Source organism: Orcinus orca, chromosome 5 (genome assembly GCF_937001465.1).
Source record: "Orcinus orca chromosome 5, mOrcOrc1.1, whole genome shotgun sequence".
Lineage (NCBI taxonomy): Eukaryota > Metazoa > Chordata > Mammalia > Artiodactyla > Delphinidae > Orcinus > Orcinus orca.
This window is the reverse complement of record NC_064563.1, coordinates 148,971,635-148,990,867: the sequence shown is the minus strand read 5'-3', so window position 1 is coordinate 148,990,867 and position 19,233 is coordinate 148,971,635. Positions and strand designations below refer to the sequence as shown.

Sequence of the window (19,233 nt, the reverse complement as noted above, 5' to 3'; positions counted from 1 at the left end):
GAACGAGCATAAAGTGTATACAGATGCTCTTTGTATGACAATATTAGCACAAAGGAGGAAGGAAAGAAGGAATGAAGCTATATCAAAGAACAATTTTGTGAACTATTAAAATTAAGTTGGTATTAATCTGAACCATATTGTTATAAAATGTTCAATGTAATGCCCAGGGCAGGCACTAAAAAAATTAAAAGCAAACAAAAAAACAAAACAAAAACCAAAAAAATATAGAAAAATAAACATCAAGGAAATCAAAAGAAAAGGCGGCAGTAATGGAGATTTAGAGGAACAAAAGAGACAGAAGATATATAGAAAGCAAACAGCAAGTACTGACACACCCTGTAACATATATGAACCTAGAAAACATTATTCTAAGTGAAAGAAGCCAAACACAAAAGGCCACATTTTGCATGATTCGATTTCTAAGAAGTGTTCAGAAAAGGCAACTCCACAGAAGCAGAGAGTAGATCAGGGGTTGCCAGGGGCTGGGGGAGGGAAGAGACTGCTAACGGGTGGGCGGTTTCTTTTGTGGTGATGTAAATGTTCTGGAATTAGACAGCAATAAGAGTTGTACAACTTTGTGAATATACTGCAGACCACCGAACTGTATATTTCAAAAAGAGTGATTTTTATGATATGTGCGTTATATCTCAATAAAGTTGTAATTAAAAACAAAACAAAACCACACTAAAAATCATTGTGAGAAGTAATGCTGAATGCTCACTCATCCCGTGCAGACACCCTTCCGTGGCAACAGGCCCCTTGAAGCAAGAAAAGGCTTGACGTGGCCGCTGCTGAGTCACCAAAGCAAGGCCATGAGCAGGGCTCAGATTTTCCCAGGCTTAAATACAGCCGGCTCTTTACCATGGGGTTGGACAGTGTGGGTCCACTTACCCCCGGATTGTTTGTTTCGGGCCGTGCTGAGCAGCATGGGGCATCTTACCTCCCTGACCAGGGATCAAACCCAGGCCCCCTGCACTGGGAGCGAGGAGCCTTAGCCACTGGACCGCAGGGAAGCCCCATGGATTTTGTTTCAATGGTGAACACTAGAGCACCACACGATCCGTGGCTGGTTGAGTGTGCAGATGCACAGTAACGGCGGATACGGAGGAGCCACGTGTACCGAGGGCCAGCTATCAATCACACGCAGATTCTCAACTGTGCAGAGGGCCGGCACGCTTAATTCCGTGTTGGTTAAGGGTCAACTATTTGATGACAATTTCTTAAAAGAAAAGGAATGCTAACTAGTCAACTTAAACATAAAAATGAAGGAAAAAAAGTTGCCTTGAAAAATCTCAGTTACTAAGACAATGAATATGTTTTAATTTTGCACATCAAAATTAATTTAGAATAAATTTTTCTTATTTACTTTGCAGGTGAGAAAGGATAGCAATGAAATAGATCACCCTTAAGCCCAGTACCTTTAACTGTGTGATGTGCTGCTCCAGCAGCGCCTCCGACCGACACTTCAGCAGCTCAATCTCCTCCCGACAGCAGAGCCGCTGCTTCTCCTCCTCTTCCAGCTCCGCAGGAACCGCAGCGCCCTGCTTGAGTGGGGAGGAAGGTCAACACTGGGCCTTGCCCATGTGCGTGGATCTGTGGTGAGGCTGGAGCTCAGCTTATTCCACATATTTCCACGTGACGACACGCAGCAGTCAGGTTATAGCTCACAGAAAACGTCAAGTCACTCTTTGTGGGCTCTGGATTCTCACCTCAGTCACAAGCATCAGTAAATGGGGTTTGCACAGCACAACACTGAAACTATACTTTGAAGTTCTAGAGACCATTTCTGAATTAACACAGAACATTTTTATAAACTTCCTCTCCTGGAATAGGTTTAATCCAACCCTTTAAAAGGAAGAATCAAGTGCAATTTCAAGTTGGGACATGTGGCAGTTTCCAAAGCCCTTTAACCGTCTCATCTGCACCACAAAACCACTTCATGGGAAGCACGGGGTTCACCCAGATGGTTCACAGCCAGGAAGGAAGCTGCAGCCTTGACAGTAACCAGATTTGACCACGGATGCTGGCTCTGTGTGTGCCAACCACAAAATGCTAGTGAACAAGAACAAAACCCCGAATGCCAACGGGCACCACAGACCAGCAGGGCAAGGCCAAGGGAGAGGAGGACAAGCCACACTCCCTTTCCCCAAAAACAGACTCCAGGACACTGAAGGACGCTGGGAAAAATAAGAAAACATCAGCACCCAAGAAGAGGCAAATCCCGCAAAAGCACATGATAAACAGGACCCCGCGCGTGGACCGCTCTTCGGGTGCCCACCCGCCCGCCCGGCACAGGCATCTGCGCCCCTCCCCCTCAGCACCTTCGGCAAACAGGTCCTGAGGGCGGACCCCGCACGCTCGCTGGCCTGTTAAACGCTCTGGTTGACAGGTCAAAGCGTAAGCACCTGCTTCTTGAAAAACTTGTGCCACAGATCACATTCTTCAAGCAAAAATCTTTCACGGAAGCCAAATGTATACAAACAGATGAAAGTGAACTTCTGTTTGGGGTCAGGGTCAGAGTCCAAGGGCACCCCACACCCCGGCGTGCCTGGAGTCCCGGGGCCTGCAGGCTGCACTGTGCACGTGAGAGCCCGGGCCCGGGGGCTCAGGCTGCTCTTTCTGGCCACAGGGTCCTTCCAGGCCTTGGAGTCACTGCCCACAAACAGAGAGGGCGGAGGGTGGGTGCCGTACGGAGCTGTGGCTGGGAAGGAAGAACCAGCCCACCAATGCCAAGCGCCTGGGTCGTCTGCCCCACTGAGGCCCCGCGGGCCCCAGCACAGAGCGGCCCTTGCTACAGGAGCGGGAGGCACGCACAGGACTTGTTCCCCAACCTCCACTGCCTCAGGAGGGGTTTCCAGGCAGCTGGCAGAGACACGCCAGGTCCAGCAAGACGTCCCAAACGCAGTCAGGAGCAGCGGACACACAGCACCCCTGCCAGGCGCCCTGTGGGTGGGGGAAATCACCCTAACCTGACACCTGCGAGGGGCAGTGGGGACACCGCGACCTGCTCTGCCCAGCGTGCCCGCAGGTCTGGAGCAGGACAGTCAGGGGAGGCCACAGACGTCACTGCGCATTCAGCCCCGCGACCTGGACGCCTCAGCACCCCCGGGCTGGCTGCGTGACCTCGGCCCCCGTGACCTGACCGGACAGGCTCAGAGGGGGTTTGCTTGTGCCACTCCCTGCATCCCCTCAAGACCTCCTTACACACAATCGTTCTATTTCCAGCCTGACTAAACTCTCTTTAATCTGTTCCAAATGGTAAAGTCAATATAAGCAAAAGATGTTTTTAAGAAGTTATTCTCGGGCTTCCCTGGTGGCGCAGTGGTTGGGAGTCCGCCTGCCGATGCAGGGGACGCGGGTTCGTGCCCTGGTCCAGGAGGATCCCACATGCCGCGGAGCGGCTGGGCCCATGAGCCATGGCCACTGAGCTTGTGCGTCCGGAGCCTGTGCTCCGCAACGGGAGAGGACACAGCAGTGAGAGGCCCACGTACCGCATAAAAAAAAAAAAGTTATTCTCGAGTTTTTCTAAAAATCCACAGAATTACGTGGGAAGTGTCGTATATACTTTAATCATTAAAAAAACAATGGATACACTTAAAGAAGAAAAAAATAAGTAGTTCTGCACAAAGAATACCAACATAGTATTAAGAATAAATTCAACTGATAATGAATTAAAGACATTCAAACTATATCTAAAATAACCAGAGGTTCTCTTAATATTTTTTAAAAATCATACGAACAGATTTTTTTTTTTCCCCAAGAAAAGATGACACTGCCTGAGCGAGCAATCAACAGTGGTCACACAACGGTTAACTCCTGCTTTCCTTCCACTGCTTAGTGTTACCAATATAAGGGTGATTTCTTTGCAGGACACTTATCTCTAAGAAAAGGAAATCAGGCTTATGTTTTCAGAGAACTTTTCTCACAACCAAACTCTAAAGGGAAGTAACCTGAAAAATAATCCAATCGCTTCACAAGCGCTGGGTAAACAACTCTTCTGAAAAGTGACACTGCTTTTCAAACAGGTGCAGAGATATTTGTGGCGCAGATAAAACCCCTTCACAGAGGAAGAACACCACGTCCCTGCTATTTTGGGGACAATGGCCACAGCATCCCAGGAGACACCCAGCAAGGCTTTATGGAATATCTGTCTGTGAGGACAGCCTGAGGGAAGACGGCAGGAAGAAGAGGCCACCACCTGGAACTATTCTCACCAAGCCATGGACCTGAATCCCATCCCGTGTGTTGACTGCTGACACGTTCACAGGCAATATGGGGGAAATGTTAGCCAACGTCACAGGAAGCAGTAAAAACAGATTCAGCACAGCTCAGGCCCTATGTGGATCCCAATTTGACCAGCCACAGGAAGAGACTGGAACTTAGGCTGGATATGTGATGAAATTAAGGGATTACTGTTAATTCTGCAGGTTAGCATGGAGCATGTTATGGTACATTGGGGCGGCTAATGCACTGAGACTGGCGTGTACCCATGGGCAGTCAGATTCTGAACTGTTCTCTGTTTCTGTATACGTTGAAATTTTCTCCAATAAAAAATTAAAATAAAATAGGGGAAGAAACTGCATATCCCACCTTCCCACAAACTCTGATGTTTTCTCCTGTGAAATGAGCTAGACAAAAAAGGTCACTTAAACAGTATCTAATACTCACATCCTTAGTAGCAAAGTAAAAGAATGATATACTTGAACGAACAAACAGAAAAATACTTCCCAAATGATCTCAGCGCTCTAAAGAGTCAACACGGAAGTACAAAAATGCCGAGCCGAAGAGCAGGACGCGTGTCACGACCAGGTAACAGAACCATCAGAGTGAACAAACAGGATCCAACCAAGTTTCTTTGGAGAGAGGATTGTAAGCCAATAAATACCAGGGAAGGCCAGCGGCAGAGTCTGACTCTTCAGAGGATTAGAGAAATGAAACTCAGACACCTCCACAGGTCAGCAGGTCTCAGGGCAGCGCCCCAGAGGAGGACGTTGCTCACGAGGGCACGAGAGCAACTGGGCTGCAGCCAGGACCACCGTCCCCTCCACGGTGCCTGCAGCCAGCACCATGCCGGCAGCCACTTGACCCCTCGTAATGGCCCCTGAGGACTGAGCTCGAGGGGCTGGGGCGCTGAGGACACTGCAGGGACAGAAAGCGGGCTGCGGGGGTGAGGGTGACCTCAGGCGGCCTCGGCCTGCAGTGGCTTGAAGCAGGATTTCAGCTCCCGACCAGAGATTGAGGTTGGGCAGCGGCAGTGAGAACGCTGAACCCTGGCCACTGGACCACCAGGGACCAGCAGCCAGTGACAAGGCCCTGGCCCGTCAGCTATGAAAAAATGAGTTTCCGCAGAGAGACGGAAAGTAGCAAAGCAAGTAAACTGTTTTTTAGAAGGAAAAAGAGTACAGCAGACACACGGGCAGGCTCAGAGAGAGCGTCACGCCCTCATGGCAGTTTGAATCACTTTCGTGGGCATTTCTTCCCGGTTTCCTTTGACCAACCATCCTGCTCTGCCTGGTTCTGATGTATCTGGTGTATCTCAAGGTCCTCCCATGCGTGCGTACACATCTCTTAGCCAAGATGGATTCCAGCGAAGAGGCCTATCTGGGTAGCTGGCATCACTTACTATGAGGTGGCGCCCCTTCCTTTCGGACCTCCAAGGAGCCCTTCTGCGCATGTGTAGTCGGGAGGGTCTCCTTGACTTCGAGAATGAGGAAAATGAGGAATATATGGTCTCTTATCTCTATCTGGGCAGGGCCCAGCCTCCTCCATTACCCTGCTTTTATGGAGCTTCTGTCCACAGGGGAGAAACTGTTCAGCCTGGGCCCATCTATCTCCTGCCTCAAGGGAAAACTGAGGGGATGCTGAGGAGACACTGAGGGGACATGGGGGCTGAGGGGACATGGGGGCTGAGGGGACACTGAGGGGGATGAGGGAGTTTTGTCCTCTTTAATGAAACCTGAGTAAGATGACGTTGTGAAGAGAAGACGGTTTGTGTGACTTTATCAGTGACCAGCTGCATGTCTGGTCTCAGCCGGGCTTTTATCGTGTTTCTCTGAGCGTTTGTGGGCATGGGCTTCCTGGGTGTGGATCCCTCCTGTCCTCTCATTCCCCAAACATGGGAAACCCGGATTCAGGGCATCTCAGGGTCCAAGGAGCAAACCAAGAAAAATGCCAACTCCCAGACTTTTCAACCAAACATAAGGGATAAATGTCATATTTATGCTTCCCTTTATTTTTCTCCAATCCACTAATTCTCATTCTGGGAACTTCCATGTGAAAAAACAGTTTACATGCTAATTTCAGATCGGTCAATATGTACACACACAGCTAAGAGCACTGACTATTAACTTAGGAAACCTAGCGAATGCCAGGCCTTACTGCCCACCTGACCTCCGAGATCCTAGCGACACTGTGTGGCAGGGCCACGGGCACCTCGGCAACAACTGCCCTGAAGAGGTGTGCAGGATGGGGTCCCTGGCAGCAAAACCCTCCCGGGCGTGCTGCCCTGGAGCCCCGGGCTGGGCACCGCTCTGGGCCCGGGCCGCCGCTGAGCAGAGCGCAGGAGAGAGGAGCGCAGCACGTGGCACACGCTCCACAGACGCACCGTGGGCCATGCAGGGCACAGGGCGCGGGGCCATGAGTCCCGGACGGAGGGGCCATCCCAGAAGGAAGCGCTCATGGAGAAAACGATTTGACGAAAGAGAGGCAAGAGTGGGAGTTTCCAGGTGGGGGACAAGGCCAAGTTCAGAGGAGGTCACAGCCAGGGTGTTCCAGAAACTGCCAGGCAGCAGGTGTCCGGCGCCACGAGAACAAAGAAGACAGGACATCGGGCCAGAGGGCACTTGGGCGGAGTCTGTGCAGGGCTGTGCCCCCGGGTTGCACCATGGGCCCCAGGGTTTGGGGTGCAGCACGGGATGCAGAGGACATGGAGCTCCTGCTGGGCACCTGGCACAGGCAGCCCCTGAGAGACCCCACCCCTGCTGAGCACAGGCCTCGGGCCCTCCTGGCAGGTGTGAGGCCTGCCCAGCGTCCACCCCACTGCGGGCCTCACGTATGCCCGAGGGCTCTGGTCACGAGGAGAAGCCTCAGGAGGCCCAGCGGTTTTGCTGATGTCACCAGCATCCCCGTGGGGGCCAGAGCCTGACCCCCAGGCCATCCCTGAAGCCACCGCTGCCCAGAAGGAACCTGTGGGGCCCCCTCCTGCGGAGCCTCCTGCACCTGCTTCTCGGCCACGTGCCCAGCCCTGAGCTCCTGCATGGCTGCTTTTGGCTGCTGCCCCAGGGGCAGGCCCTTAGCAGGCCACACCAGCTCCACCTGCAGAGAGCAAGTCCACATGGCACTGCCTCCCACACACACCTCCCACCTGCAAGGTGGGAAACACTCCACGTGCTTCCTACAAGTGCGTTTTACACTAATAAAATTAAGCCATGGTTTAAAATACATAGCTTTCTCATGTAAAACATGCGTACTTCTTCCTCTTGATATTCTTTTAGACTTCATCTTCTTCAAACCCTATAATCCCAGGGAATCTAATTTAAATCCACAGGCTGGGAACAAGCCCCCTTCCCCACACATCCATCTGCATGGGAGGAAACTGAAGCTGACACTGAGAGCTCACTGGACTGGCCTGGGGGTACCACAGCGCTCCAAATTCACACCAAAGGACAATGCCCAGGGAGGAGTTGTGACACCTGCCCTGGGGCCCGAATTCAAGGACAGGCCAGAGGCTCATGACCCCAGGTGGAATGTGCTCAGCCCTCGGGGAATTTGTTCAATATCTCGCCTGCAGGGACTTCCCTGGTGGTCCAGTAGCTAAGACTCCATGCTCCCAAGGCAGGGGGCCCAGGTTCAATCCCTGGTCAGGGAACTAGATCCCACACGCCGCAACTAAAGATCCCGCACACGGCAACAAATACCCCGCGCGCTGCACCCAAGACCCAGTGCAGCCAAATAAAGAAACTTTAAAAAAGGAAAACATTTCGCGCGCAGACCACACAGGACAGGCAGAGCGGAAGCATAAAACAAAGCCACCACACCTCTCAGCACTAGGCCGCCTTCTTCCTTCCAGCCTTAAACAAGCTAAACCAGGAGCAAAGGGGCTTAAACCCCCCTGGGAACATCGCATAAAGCACGTCTCAGTCACGAGCGAAGCTTCTACCTGGTCCTTGTGTTCTCACAAGGCTGAGATTTCCTGCTTTGTAATTTTGAATATCTACTTCTTACATACGTGACAAAAGTATGAAGGGCCAGAACAGGATCATTCCTGAGTGCCTGGCGCGCACACCTGGCCCAGTGGGCACAGAGCAGCCCGTCCCCACACTGAATTCCCGCTACGTGATGATGTTCTAGCCAAATAAGTGCATCCTATTCGCGACGTACAAGTGCCATGGGTCTGCAGATGAGGAAACGGGAGCGCTGGCCAGGGCAATGGGGCCGTCTCCAGAAGCTCCTTTCATACTACCGCTGAGAGCACCTGCCAAGGGGACAGTCGCTGCTCCTGACACAGGACAGAGGGTTTAATCTCACAGAAATCGGTAGAGGCCCCGAGGAGCGCTCTGAACCCTTTGAAGTCTCACAGGGAACGCTGTGCGCAGGCACAAGCGCACGTTTTTCCAGGATCAGAGATCCAAAGCCTTCACCGAGGAGCCCGGGACCAAAAAACGTGTAAAACTCCCTGTTCTGTACCCGCCTCACCAGGAAACCCACCACTGTCCCTGGGACACACACACACACACACACACACACACACACACACGCACGTGCAGCTGACACACATGGGCAACAGAAGACACCAGTCCTGGGAAAGGGCAAAGCCCCGCACCTCACCTGGCGAGCTCCACGCAGCCAGGAGGCTCTCACACCCTCCACGTGCTCTGTGTTCTCTCCCGCTCTCAGGCCGTCCTCTGTGGACTGGGGCTCTTCATCGTGTTTCAGCTTCAGCTTCTCTAACACCCAAGTCAAGACCATGTGGTGAGAAGCATCCTCTTTCTGTAGCTGCTCCTCCAGGCCCAGCAAGGTCTGCATCTCAGACAGGTAACGCGACTCCAAAGCGTCCAGGCGTGACACGTGTCTGGTCTCCAAAGCACTGATTTCCGCAGCGTGTTTTGTCTGCAGCTCAGCCACGCGGGCTTCTGAGAGAGCCCACCACTCTCGCTCCAAAGAAGCCCTCAGCGCGTCCACCTCAGCCTGGTGCCGGGTCTCCAGCTCCGCCGTCAAGGACAGGACGTGCTGCCGGTGACTCTCCTGGAGCAGCTGGAGCTCGCAGGCGTGCTTCTCCCGGGCCTCCCGCAGGAAAGTGTCTTGCTCTGCAGCAAATTTCTCTGTGATTTCTCGACGTTCTTCTAAAAACCTGAGGAGACAAGCCAAGTGAACATGGAGAGCCAGCGTGCAGCCACAAAAGCATCAACCTCACATTCCTCACAGGAGACATCACTTTCTGCTGGTGAGACCATCGTGCCCAGATTTTCCCTGCTCTTTCCACCTCCCGGGGCTGCAGGTGGCCTGAGCCCCACTGCCAGCCGTGAGCGGAGAGCCAAGGGGCCCACGAAGCCAGAGGAGCTCGGACGCCAGAGCCCAGGCGTCCCCGGTCACAGACTGAAGTACAGGACACAGGACCCCCAGCAAGAAACCACACACACATTTCCACAGACTCCACAGGGAAGCAGGTGTGACCGCTCCTCGGGAAGGAGAGGACCTCAACAGGGAAGGGGCAGCGGCATCGTTTACAGGAGCCAACAGGGCTGCAAAGAGCATTCAAAAGACCCCCAAAACCCCTTCGGAGTGAATTAGGGGCATGAATTAAATGAGTTGCAGGTGACACTGGCTAGCAAACACAGAAGCAGGGAGACGCCCCTCTAACTGAAGCACCCAGCACCCCAGCAGGGAAGAGTCTCTACGGGGCACCCATTACACGTTAGCACCACACGGTACGTCCAGGTGAGTGACAAGAGCTGGGATGGGATTCAGGTACTAACTGTGGACCAGACACCACGAAAGCCTTTCCACTGATCAGCCCATGCAGGAGGGCACTAAGGCCTCATGAGTTTGTCCACCGTGCCTGCGTCCTTCCAGCTCACACAGTGGGTCAGGATTTGAACTCAGTTCTCAGACCCCAGAGCAGAAGCTCTTGCACCTGCCTCATGACGCTGGGGTGCAGCTGCCGCATGAGAAGCAGCAAAACCAACAGCAGCTCCGGTGACACCAGGGCTCACCAACCCCCCTGGTCACTACAGCCCAGATGTGCAAAGAGGCAGCAAACCAAATCACACTCTAAATCTACTTAAAGCTTCAGGGAAGTACGTACATAGTTCAGAAAAACTCTTTATTTTTTTTTTTAAATCGTTTGAGTTTAAAATACACAAGAAACTTCAGAAATGAACCACACGTCCTTATGATAAATGAGGTTGAAGTTCTGCTACTGAAACCGTAAACCGTGCAAAGAACACAAACGACTGTCACAGATGCATGCAGGGCAGCGTGGATCACGGGACTGGGGCTCCACAGGAAGGACGGGGGTGCTGCTGCTGCCAGCAGGTCCCGCAGCCCCAAGAGCCACGCGTGCCCTCCTGGGGACCGGCCGCACCCAGGCAGGCGGGCGGCTCCGTACTGAACAGGGGGCCACAGGAACGTCACCCACCTGCTCTGGGCCAGCTTCAGCTGGAGAGCACAGTCCTCCTTCAGGTGGTCCCGGTCCGTGGGGGCCAGACCACCGCCCAGCTCCCGGCCACACTGGCTGCACTGCAGAGACTCGTCCCCCGAGAGCCCCAGCTCCAGCTGCCTCAGGCGGCCCTGCTGCTCCATCAGCGACCCCTCCAGGTCCAGGATCTGGGCTGCCTGCTGGTCCTGCAGCTGCCTCATTTCGGCTTCTCGAAGCTCAAACCTGTGCATCATGGACAGCTTCTCGGACTCGGCCTGCTCCCGCAGCTCGAGGAGCAGCTGCGTCGGCCTCTCTTCGGCCCCTCTCCTCGGGTCCTCACTCGTGACTTCCCACTCGGCCTCTCTCTCGCCTCGTCTCATTAGCTCAAGCTTCTCCTTAGCGCTCTTCAGTGCTTCCTGGTGGGCTTCCACTAAAGTACATTTCACCTGCAGAAAGCACAATTTTATTTAAGAAGGAGGAAATTAAATGAAAAGATCACTGGCAGCAACGACCCAAATCCATCTCTGAAGAGAGAGAAGTTCCACAACATACAAGCACTAGTTCCATAACATATCGCACTGAATAGAGCAATGGCAGTGTTTCTTATCCTGATGGGAATAAAGGAGCCTAAAATGCACAAATATAAGACTATTTGATTAAGTAAAACGTGTCTGCATCCCGGCACCTGGCCCCGACTGTTACCTCTGGGGCTGGCAGGTCTGGACACACACGCAAAGGGGAGCTCCTCTGCGGTGCCAAGACCAGCCCAGGGGATCAGACATGTACGGGGCCTCCCGTCAAGGGAAGGCCAACCCCCCAGACAGAGGAACCACCACCAGCCAGGACGGAGCCACAGGAGAGCAGCAAACAGCGCCAGGCCAAGTCTCTGGACTTGCACAATGAACGTTCCAGGTTCTACAAGGGACCCCTCGGAGGACCCCAGCCAGTTGCCCTGAGCACTGGAGGCCCCTGTAAGGAGCACACTCGGGCCCCAGCTCAGGTGGCATCCCATCCCGACCCCGAGGAAGGCACCCAGCAAGCAAACACTGCTCCCGATGGAGGGCGTGGTGGACCTCGGGGGCTTGCGCTGACCCCGACCGCTTAACACGGGGCCCCGGTGGGCGCGGGAAGTGCAGAGTGGTGAGGTGTTTCAACTTACTTGCTCCAAGTCCTCTTTTAGGCGGATTTCGTGCTGCAATTTCTCGTGTAAATTTCTATTTTCTACTTTTAAGAGGTCGATTTCTTCCTTGAGCTCCGTCAGAAGAAGCAGGAGATGAGCCTTGTGCATGGTTTCCAGACCCAAGTCTCCGGCTGCCACCTCCAAGGCCGTGCTGTGTGCACACAGGAGGGGCACCCGGGAGAGCTCTGCAGGGGACCAGGGGGCAGGACCGTCAGGCTGACCCGCAACTCAGACTAAACACTGACCTTCAGAAGCCTCAGACCTGCACGAAGATCCTGCAACTCCCCGTGCGGGCTTGGTGTCAGGAGTGGACATGACACACCCATCTTCAGCCAAGCGGTCACTGAGCCCCAGGCCCAGACGAGCAGGCCCGTGCTGAGCGGCCCACACCTCCTTCCGCCTGGGTGCCGGGGGACCTGGCACCCCCAGAGCTCCTCTGGCCAGAGCCCATCACCGTCCCAGGCTCGATGAAGAGCCAAGCGTGGCCAAGGCACTGGCTGGCAGGAATGTGCCGAGCAGCGGCCGTGGGGCACCCCTCACACAGGAAGGAGAACAGGGAGGGCAAGACGCCAGCAGGCGTGACCCAGCTCTCTGGGCCGCATTCTTCCCCTGGCGGGGACCCTGAGCTGCCGGCCCTCACGGCGGGACCCTCTGCCTTGCCCCCTCAGCTCTACGTAGGACCCACCCTCTCCTGGGCTTGTGTCCAGGGCCGGCCTTACGTCTGCTCTCCTGGGTCCCTGACCATCCCCGGGGACGACCACAGCTTCTCCGTCCCCGTGACCCCGGGCAGGCCCTCTCCTGACACGCCCAGGCCTGCTCAACCCCCGAGGAAGGGCCCGCGGCGCCCACACTGCAAAGAGAACGGCCAGCGTGTGCAGGTGGCTCTCGTGGGAATCAGTCACCGCCCAGAACGTCCCCTGCAGGCCAGACTCCCGGCGACCCAGCGGCACTGAAGGCACACACCTGGGCCGGGCTCTTCCGAAGGCCACACATGCTGCTCCTCTTCCAACACCTGGGTCCCCGCGAGGCCCGCCTCCTGCTGGACTTCCTGGGAGGACTTCCCCGCTGCTAGTTGGCGCTGGTGGTTTCCTTCTAGCTGTGTGCGCAACCCCAGGCTCTCCTTTGGGAAATCACAGAGAAAACCTTCTAATGACTCTCTCAGCCTCGTTCCTGAATCCCTGCCTCCCAGGGAACCCCCCAGGGGACCCACCCCCACAGAACCTCCCACGGAGCCTCGCCACGCATGGCCACGCCGCCTGCTGCCCCATGTCTCGCTTCCAGCAGGGAGGTGGGCCTACTTCACCGACGCCAAGCTGTGGGCACTGGGTCCCCCACCGGACCCCCGTCCCTCGCCCTCCGCACCCCGGGCCAGGCCTCCGGGACCAGCCACACGGCCAGGGCCTTGGTGCAAGGCGCCCTGCTCCACCTGCGGCTCCCGGGTTTCTCCTCACGCCCTGCCCTGCGCTTCCCATCCAGAGCCGGGTGCTGGGCCTGCCCACCGAGGACGACGCTCTGGAGTGCAGGGTCCGAGAGGGGCTCGAGGCAGTGTCAACGTTTCCTGTGCCCTCAAGATGCAACCGGTCACCCCATCTTCCTCAAAATCACAGAGAGGCCACGGCAGCCTAAATGTCCAGCTCTCAGTAAGCTTGAGTTATCTTTTAAGTCAAGACTGGAGTCCTCATACGGTCACGGGAGAAAACAACTTGACTGACGGGTGGACTCGAGCGCTCCCGACACAACTTGGCTCACAAGGGTCAGGCTTCCCAGCAAGTCGGACGAGAGCGACTCGCCACCCCGGGAAAGAAAAGGGGGCCAGAGTCTCACCCCCCACCAGGCAACAGCCAGTTGCAGACGACAAAAGCAAAGATAAAATACAGGGAAATCCTGCTGTGCCTGGAGACTGGGGACGGGACGGGAGCCGAGAGCAAGGGGCTCCCGGCCCCTGAGGAAAGGGCAGAAACATGGCCACGACGGCCAAACAAGTCAAAAGACATTCAGCCTCAGGGACAACCAAACAGTTGCAGCCAGAGAGACACTGGCCAGGGGTCGGCGCCGACCAGAGGGGCATGGGGGTTCCCAAACCCATCTGGGGGAGCTCCACCAGGCACCCTCAGTCAACATGGCGCGTCAACACGCCAAATATACACAACGCACGCACACACACCGCACATGCCATGCGCCACACACGCGCCCACACACGGGACTTCTGCTTAAACACACGTATACTCTATCGTTTTTATATTCCCTCAGATGATAGGAGACATAATTTAATTCATAAAACCTATGAGGAGAAGAAACAGCGAAAGAGGTAATCAGTAAGCCAAAGGTGACCAACTGCTGGAAGACGGGAATCACGGATGCTCACAGGGGTCGAACGGGGAGCCGCTTGAGAGCTGCCCAGACACCCGGGAGGCTGGGAAGCGGGTACAGGGGGCACAGAGGTGACTGCACGACCCCCAGGGGCTGTGGACCAGGGAGACTGGCGTGGGGACCCCACTGTGCCCCTCTTCTCAGGGACCCCAGCAGGAGGCTGGTAGAGACCAATGGCCCCAGGAGGGGAGGCCACCACCCCAGCCCCCAGGTGGAGCCTGCCTGGTCAGACAGCCCCCCAAGACCCCACGGTGCCTCACGCTTCGTGACGGCACAGCCTCAGGTCACCAACCAATGCACGGACCACAGACGCCCCACACAACACAGAGACACAGACGCACGGAGACGCGGCAGGAACTACACGGAGCCTCAAGAGGCCTCTTAACACCAACGGCCGCCTTCGGGGAGGAGACCAAAGGCACCCCGTCCCTGACGCTGAGCAGAGGACACAGGAAAGAACACAGAACAAGAAGGCAAAGCCCCAGAAATTAACAATGACAATGGAAATAAGATAGCCAACTGCAGAATTAGAGGAGAGGGGAGAAAAAAATCTCCCCCCCCAAAACAAAGCCTAAAGCAACATAAAAAGAGAAATGAGAATTGAAGGAGACCGGTGCTTCCAGCCTGGAGGTGCAGCGTGAAGCTCGCGGGAGCGTCAGAGAGAGAACAAACCACACGGAGGAACAGCTGTCCGAACGGCCGCTCAAGACTTCCCAGAAGTGGGGACAGAGTCAAGGCCCTGCCTGTTCCTGGTGCGAAAAGTGGACACAGGCTGCCAACTCATGACTCCTGGAGCACGGCCGGGGGCCCAGCCGTGCCGACAGCACGGCACCTCCACCGCCAGCGCCGGGGGCAGGAGGACAGGGGAGCCACTGGCTCCTCGGAGCTCCGCATCAGAACAGGCGCAGAAGGCTTCCACTGTCACAGAGAGCCGTGTGAACACCGCTGCCCACAAAGGTTAGAGATGCCAGAAACAAACGGCATGGAGGCCGTTCAACGAAGAGAAACGTAAAGGCCAATAAAAAGATGCCCAGCACGCACTCGCCCCAGCGCTTCACTCTCCGGTCATCAACACGCACGACGCAGGCGGTTGGGGAGCTCGTGGAGAGCAGCAGTGTGACCGCGCCTGCATGGGATGCAGGCAGGACCCGACCTGCCAGCCACCCGCCTCCAAGTCATGCCATGAACCTCGGGTTGTTGTTTTAAACAAGCAGACACAATGCAGCCTGTGGAGTCACCAGAGACACAAAAGCGAGCCTCGCTCTGCTTGTCAGTGTCACAGAAGGAAGCTTTTGTGAAAAGGATGGAAATTCAGATTTGAAGACATAAAGACAGTCCAGTTCCCAACTAAAGATTAATGAAACACAACCTTTCTCAATGTTTATGGAGACGCTCATATACCTCAACAGCAAAAAAAAAAAAAAAACCACCTGATTAAATTAAAAACAGGCAGAAGACCAGAACAGATACTTTTCCGAAGAAGACACACAGATGGCCAACAGGCACATGAAAAGATGCTTAACATCACTAATCCTCAGAGAAATGCAAATCAAAACCATGAGATACCCCCTCACACCTGTCAGAATAGCTATTATTAAAAAACCAACAAATAACAAAGGTTGGCTAGGATGTGGAGAGAAGGGAACCCTCATGCACTGTTGGTGGGAAAGTAAACTGGTGCAGCCGCTATGGAGAACCGTATGGAGGTTCCTCAAAAAATTAAAAATAGAACATCATCAAAAAATGCTGGAGAGGGTATGGAGAGAAAGAAACCCTCTTGCACTGCTGGTGGGAATGTAAACTGATAGAGCCACTATGGAGAACAGTATGGAGGTTCCTTAAAAAACTAAAAATAGAACTACCATATGACCCAGCAATCCCACTACTGGGCATATACCCTGAGAAAACCATAATTCGAAAAGAGTCATATACCACACAATGTTCACTGCAGCACTATTTACAATAGCCAGGATGTGGAAGCAACCTAAGTGCCCATCATCAGATGAATAGATAAAGAAGATGTGGCACATATATACAATGGAATATTACTCAGCCATAAAAACAAACGGAATTGAGTTATTTGCAGAGAGGTGGGTGGACCTAGAGACTGTCATACAGAGTGAAGTCAGGAAAACAAACACCATATGCTAACACATACATATGGAATCAAAAAAAAAAATGGTTCTGAAGAACCTAGGGGCAGGACAGGAATAAAGACACAGACCTACTAGAGAATGGACTTGAGGACATGGAGAGGGGGAAGGGTAAGCTGGGACGAAGTGAGAGAGTGGCATTGACATATATACACTACCAAACGTAAAATAGCTAGTGGGAAGCAGCCACATAGCACAGGGAGACCAGCTCTGTGCTTTGTGACCACCTAGAGGGGAAGGATAGGGCAGGTGGGAGGGAGACACAAGAGGGAGGAGATATGGGGATATATACATACACATATAGCTGATTCACTTTGTTACACAGCAGAAAGTAACAGAGCATTGTAAAGCAATTATACTCCAATAAAGATGTTAAAAAAAAAAGAACTACCATATGATCCAGCAATTCCACTCCTGGGTATTTAACCAAAGAAAACAAAAACACTAATTGGAAAAGACACACGCACCCCAACGTTCACAGCAGACCCTATTTACAACAGTCAAGATATGGAAGCAACCTAAATGTCCACCAGCAGATGAATGGATAAAGAAGATGTGGCACATACACACGTACGTACATACACACAACGGAAACAGTACTCAGCCATAAAAAAGAAGGAAAGCTTGCTATTTGTGACAACACGGATGGGCCCTGAGGGTGTTATGCTAAGTGAAATAAGTCGGATTGAGAAAGACAAGTGCTGTCTGATCTCACTTCCACGTGGAACCTAAAAACCCGCCTCATGGAGAACAGACTGGTGGTTGCCAGAGGTGGGAGAGGGGCTGTGGGCAAAATGGATGAAAGGGTCAAAAGATGCACACTTCTAGTTTGAGGATAAAAAGTCCTGGGGTGTCGTGTAGAGCACAGGACTACAGTTAACGATGCTGTATTGTGTCTCTACAGGCTGCTAAGAGAGTGGGTGTTAAAAGTTCTCAGCGCAAGGAAAAAACTCTACCTCTGTGTGGTGGTGGACGTTACCCAGACTGACCCTTCACGGCACACCCAGGCATCCAGTCACCATGTCATAATGTCCTGTGGCAGCTAGACCTCAAAACAAAACAACGGTGTCCCATCACCTCGTGCTGCTCCAGCTGAAGGCCGAGTTGATCAAGACGGTCTCTTCCTTCTTCTTCAGCCGTCTCTTCTGAACAGGCACTGGATGAATTGAGAAACTGTGCTGTAACGACCCGACACAGGTGCCCCTCCACCGAAGTCCGCTGTCCCTGGGATCCCGCTTCTGTGCCGAGGACAGGATGACCGCCGGCAGGGGGGCGCAGCGGGGCTGGCGCCCACCCACCCCCGCAGCACCGCGCTGTCCGCAGCCTGCGCGTGGGTCAGACCGGCGCCCAGCTTTAATGTCATCTTGTCTAGACCCAATCATAAACGTGTTCTCCTGCGCTGCTTTACCTGATTCCCACAGCCTCCGGCGGGGAGCTGTCCTTCCCGCCCTGCAGCTGCTGCTGTAACAGGGTCAGGTCCTCCTGGTGGCCCCTCTCAGCCTCCCTCAACTTCTCTTCAGAAGAGATTCTCAGCTGTTCCAGTTGAGCCTCGTGCCTGGTTCTCTCCTGCTGCTGCTGCTCTAAGGCCCGCGTCAGGTGTTCTAGCCCCTCCACGTGAGACGCTCGGGCCAGGAGCTGCTCGGGTAACTCTTTACAGGATGAAAGTAAGCCATCATCTCAAAATGAAACACTTAGGGGAAATCAGAAGCTAGTTAAGAGCCTGCAGTGTGGTGCTGGGGGCAGAACTGTAAAAGGTCCCCCCATCCCAGAACCCATGAATGGACCCTCCAGGGCTTATGCTACGTGGCACAGGGGGCCTCGCACAGGGAGACCACCCAGGCGGCCTCAGTAAACCCCAGAGCCCTGAGGGCAGAGAGCTTTCTCAGGCCGGCACAGACGTCAGGCGGATTGGAAGTGTGAGAAGCACTCCACGTGTTGTGGGGGCCCTGAAGACGAGAGGGCCGCGTAGCAAGGAACGGGGGCAGCCCCTGGGCCGACAGCCAGCAAGGAAATGGGACCTCGGTCCTACAAGCACAGGGATGGGACCCTGCCGACCGAGGGAGCCGGGCCAAGGCCCAGCCCAACATCTGGACTTCAGCTGTGGGTGACCCTGGGTGGTTTCAGGCTGCTGAGTTGGTGGTATTTTGTTAACGGCAAAAGAACAGTAATGCAGACCGTAAGAGAACTGTCAGCCTCACAGTTCTGACCCAGAGGGTGCTGCCAGCCAGTCCACCAGAGCTAGTTATTAGCTTTCAAGTAACAGGAATGGAAACAGGTCACTGTCCCAAATCAACGTTCCCCATGAGGGTCCTTAAACGCACGGGGGAGGGTGCAGCGGAAGGCGCACTAACTGAAACCGTGTGTGAGAGCCTGAAGCCCAGCCACAGGTCCGTCCGCCAGCTCCGCCTGCGGCTGCCCGGAGCCTGGCTGGGGCGGGGACGGGAGGCCTATCCACCCACCCAGACCGTCAGGTGTTACTGCGGGTCCCTTCTCGTAACTCTGCTCTTTGCTCCTCAGTAACATGTACGCACAAGGGCAGACCCTACAGTTCCAGGCCTGTCTGGAGAGACAAACCCACATCTCTCTGCCCCGTGTCTTGTGACCTCCTCCCTCTGAAGGTGCCACCGGCGAGCAGAGACCCCTCTGACTTGGGGTCTTGTGAGGGGGAGACCCAGGTGAGCTGCCCTCAGTAAACGTGGCATCACCCTCCCAAACCAGAGCTCAGGGCCCCAGGAGCCTGACAACACCTGACGCAGGTGAGCTCACAGGACCCAGGAGGCAGTGTACACCCACGACCCAAATGCCCACTGAGAACTGCGTTTCGACAGCGCTCAACCAAGCCCCAGCGTGAGCCCAGTCGCACACGTGAACGGTGCGTGTCCACACGAGGACAC

At 54.4% G+C, this 19,233-nt stretch overlaps 1 protein-coding gene across 6 annotated transcripts in view; it reads right to left on the bottom strand.

Annotated features, from left to right (window-relative positions):
* PCNT (pericentrin) overlaps window positions 1-19,233 on the bottom strand; it is a 96,460-nt gene that overhangs the window by 61,601 nt on the left and 15,626 nt on the right. For 5 of the 6 annotated variants that reach the window (XM_049710259.1, XM_033418522.2, XM_049710257.1 and 2 more), the window contains exons 9-15: window positions 17,748-17,988; window positions 17,417-17,495; window positions 12,780-12,936; window positions 11,796-12,001; window positions 10,637-11,082; window positions 8,827-9,349; window positions 1,419-1,544 (exon numbers count right to left, since the gene is read on the bottom strand). In XM_049710259.1, the coding sequence (XP_049566216.1) occupies window positions 1,419-1,544; window positions 8,827-9,349; window positions 10,637-11,082; window positions 11,796-12,001; window positions 12,780-12,936; window positions 17,417-17,495; window positions 17,748-17,988 (1,778 nt within the window). The remainder of the gene's footprint in view (window positions 1-1,418; window positions 1,545-8,826; window positions 9,350-10,636; window positions 11,083-11,795; window positions 12,002-12,779; window positions 12,937-17,416; window positions 17,496-17,747; window positions 17,989-19,233) is intronic. The other variant, XM_049710254.1, reaches the window with a different exon arrangement.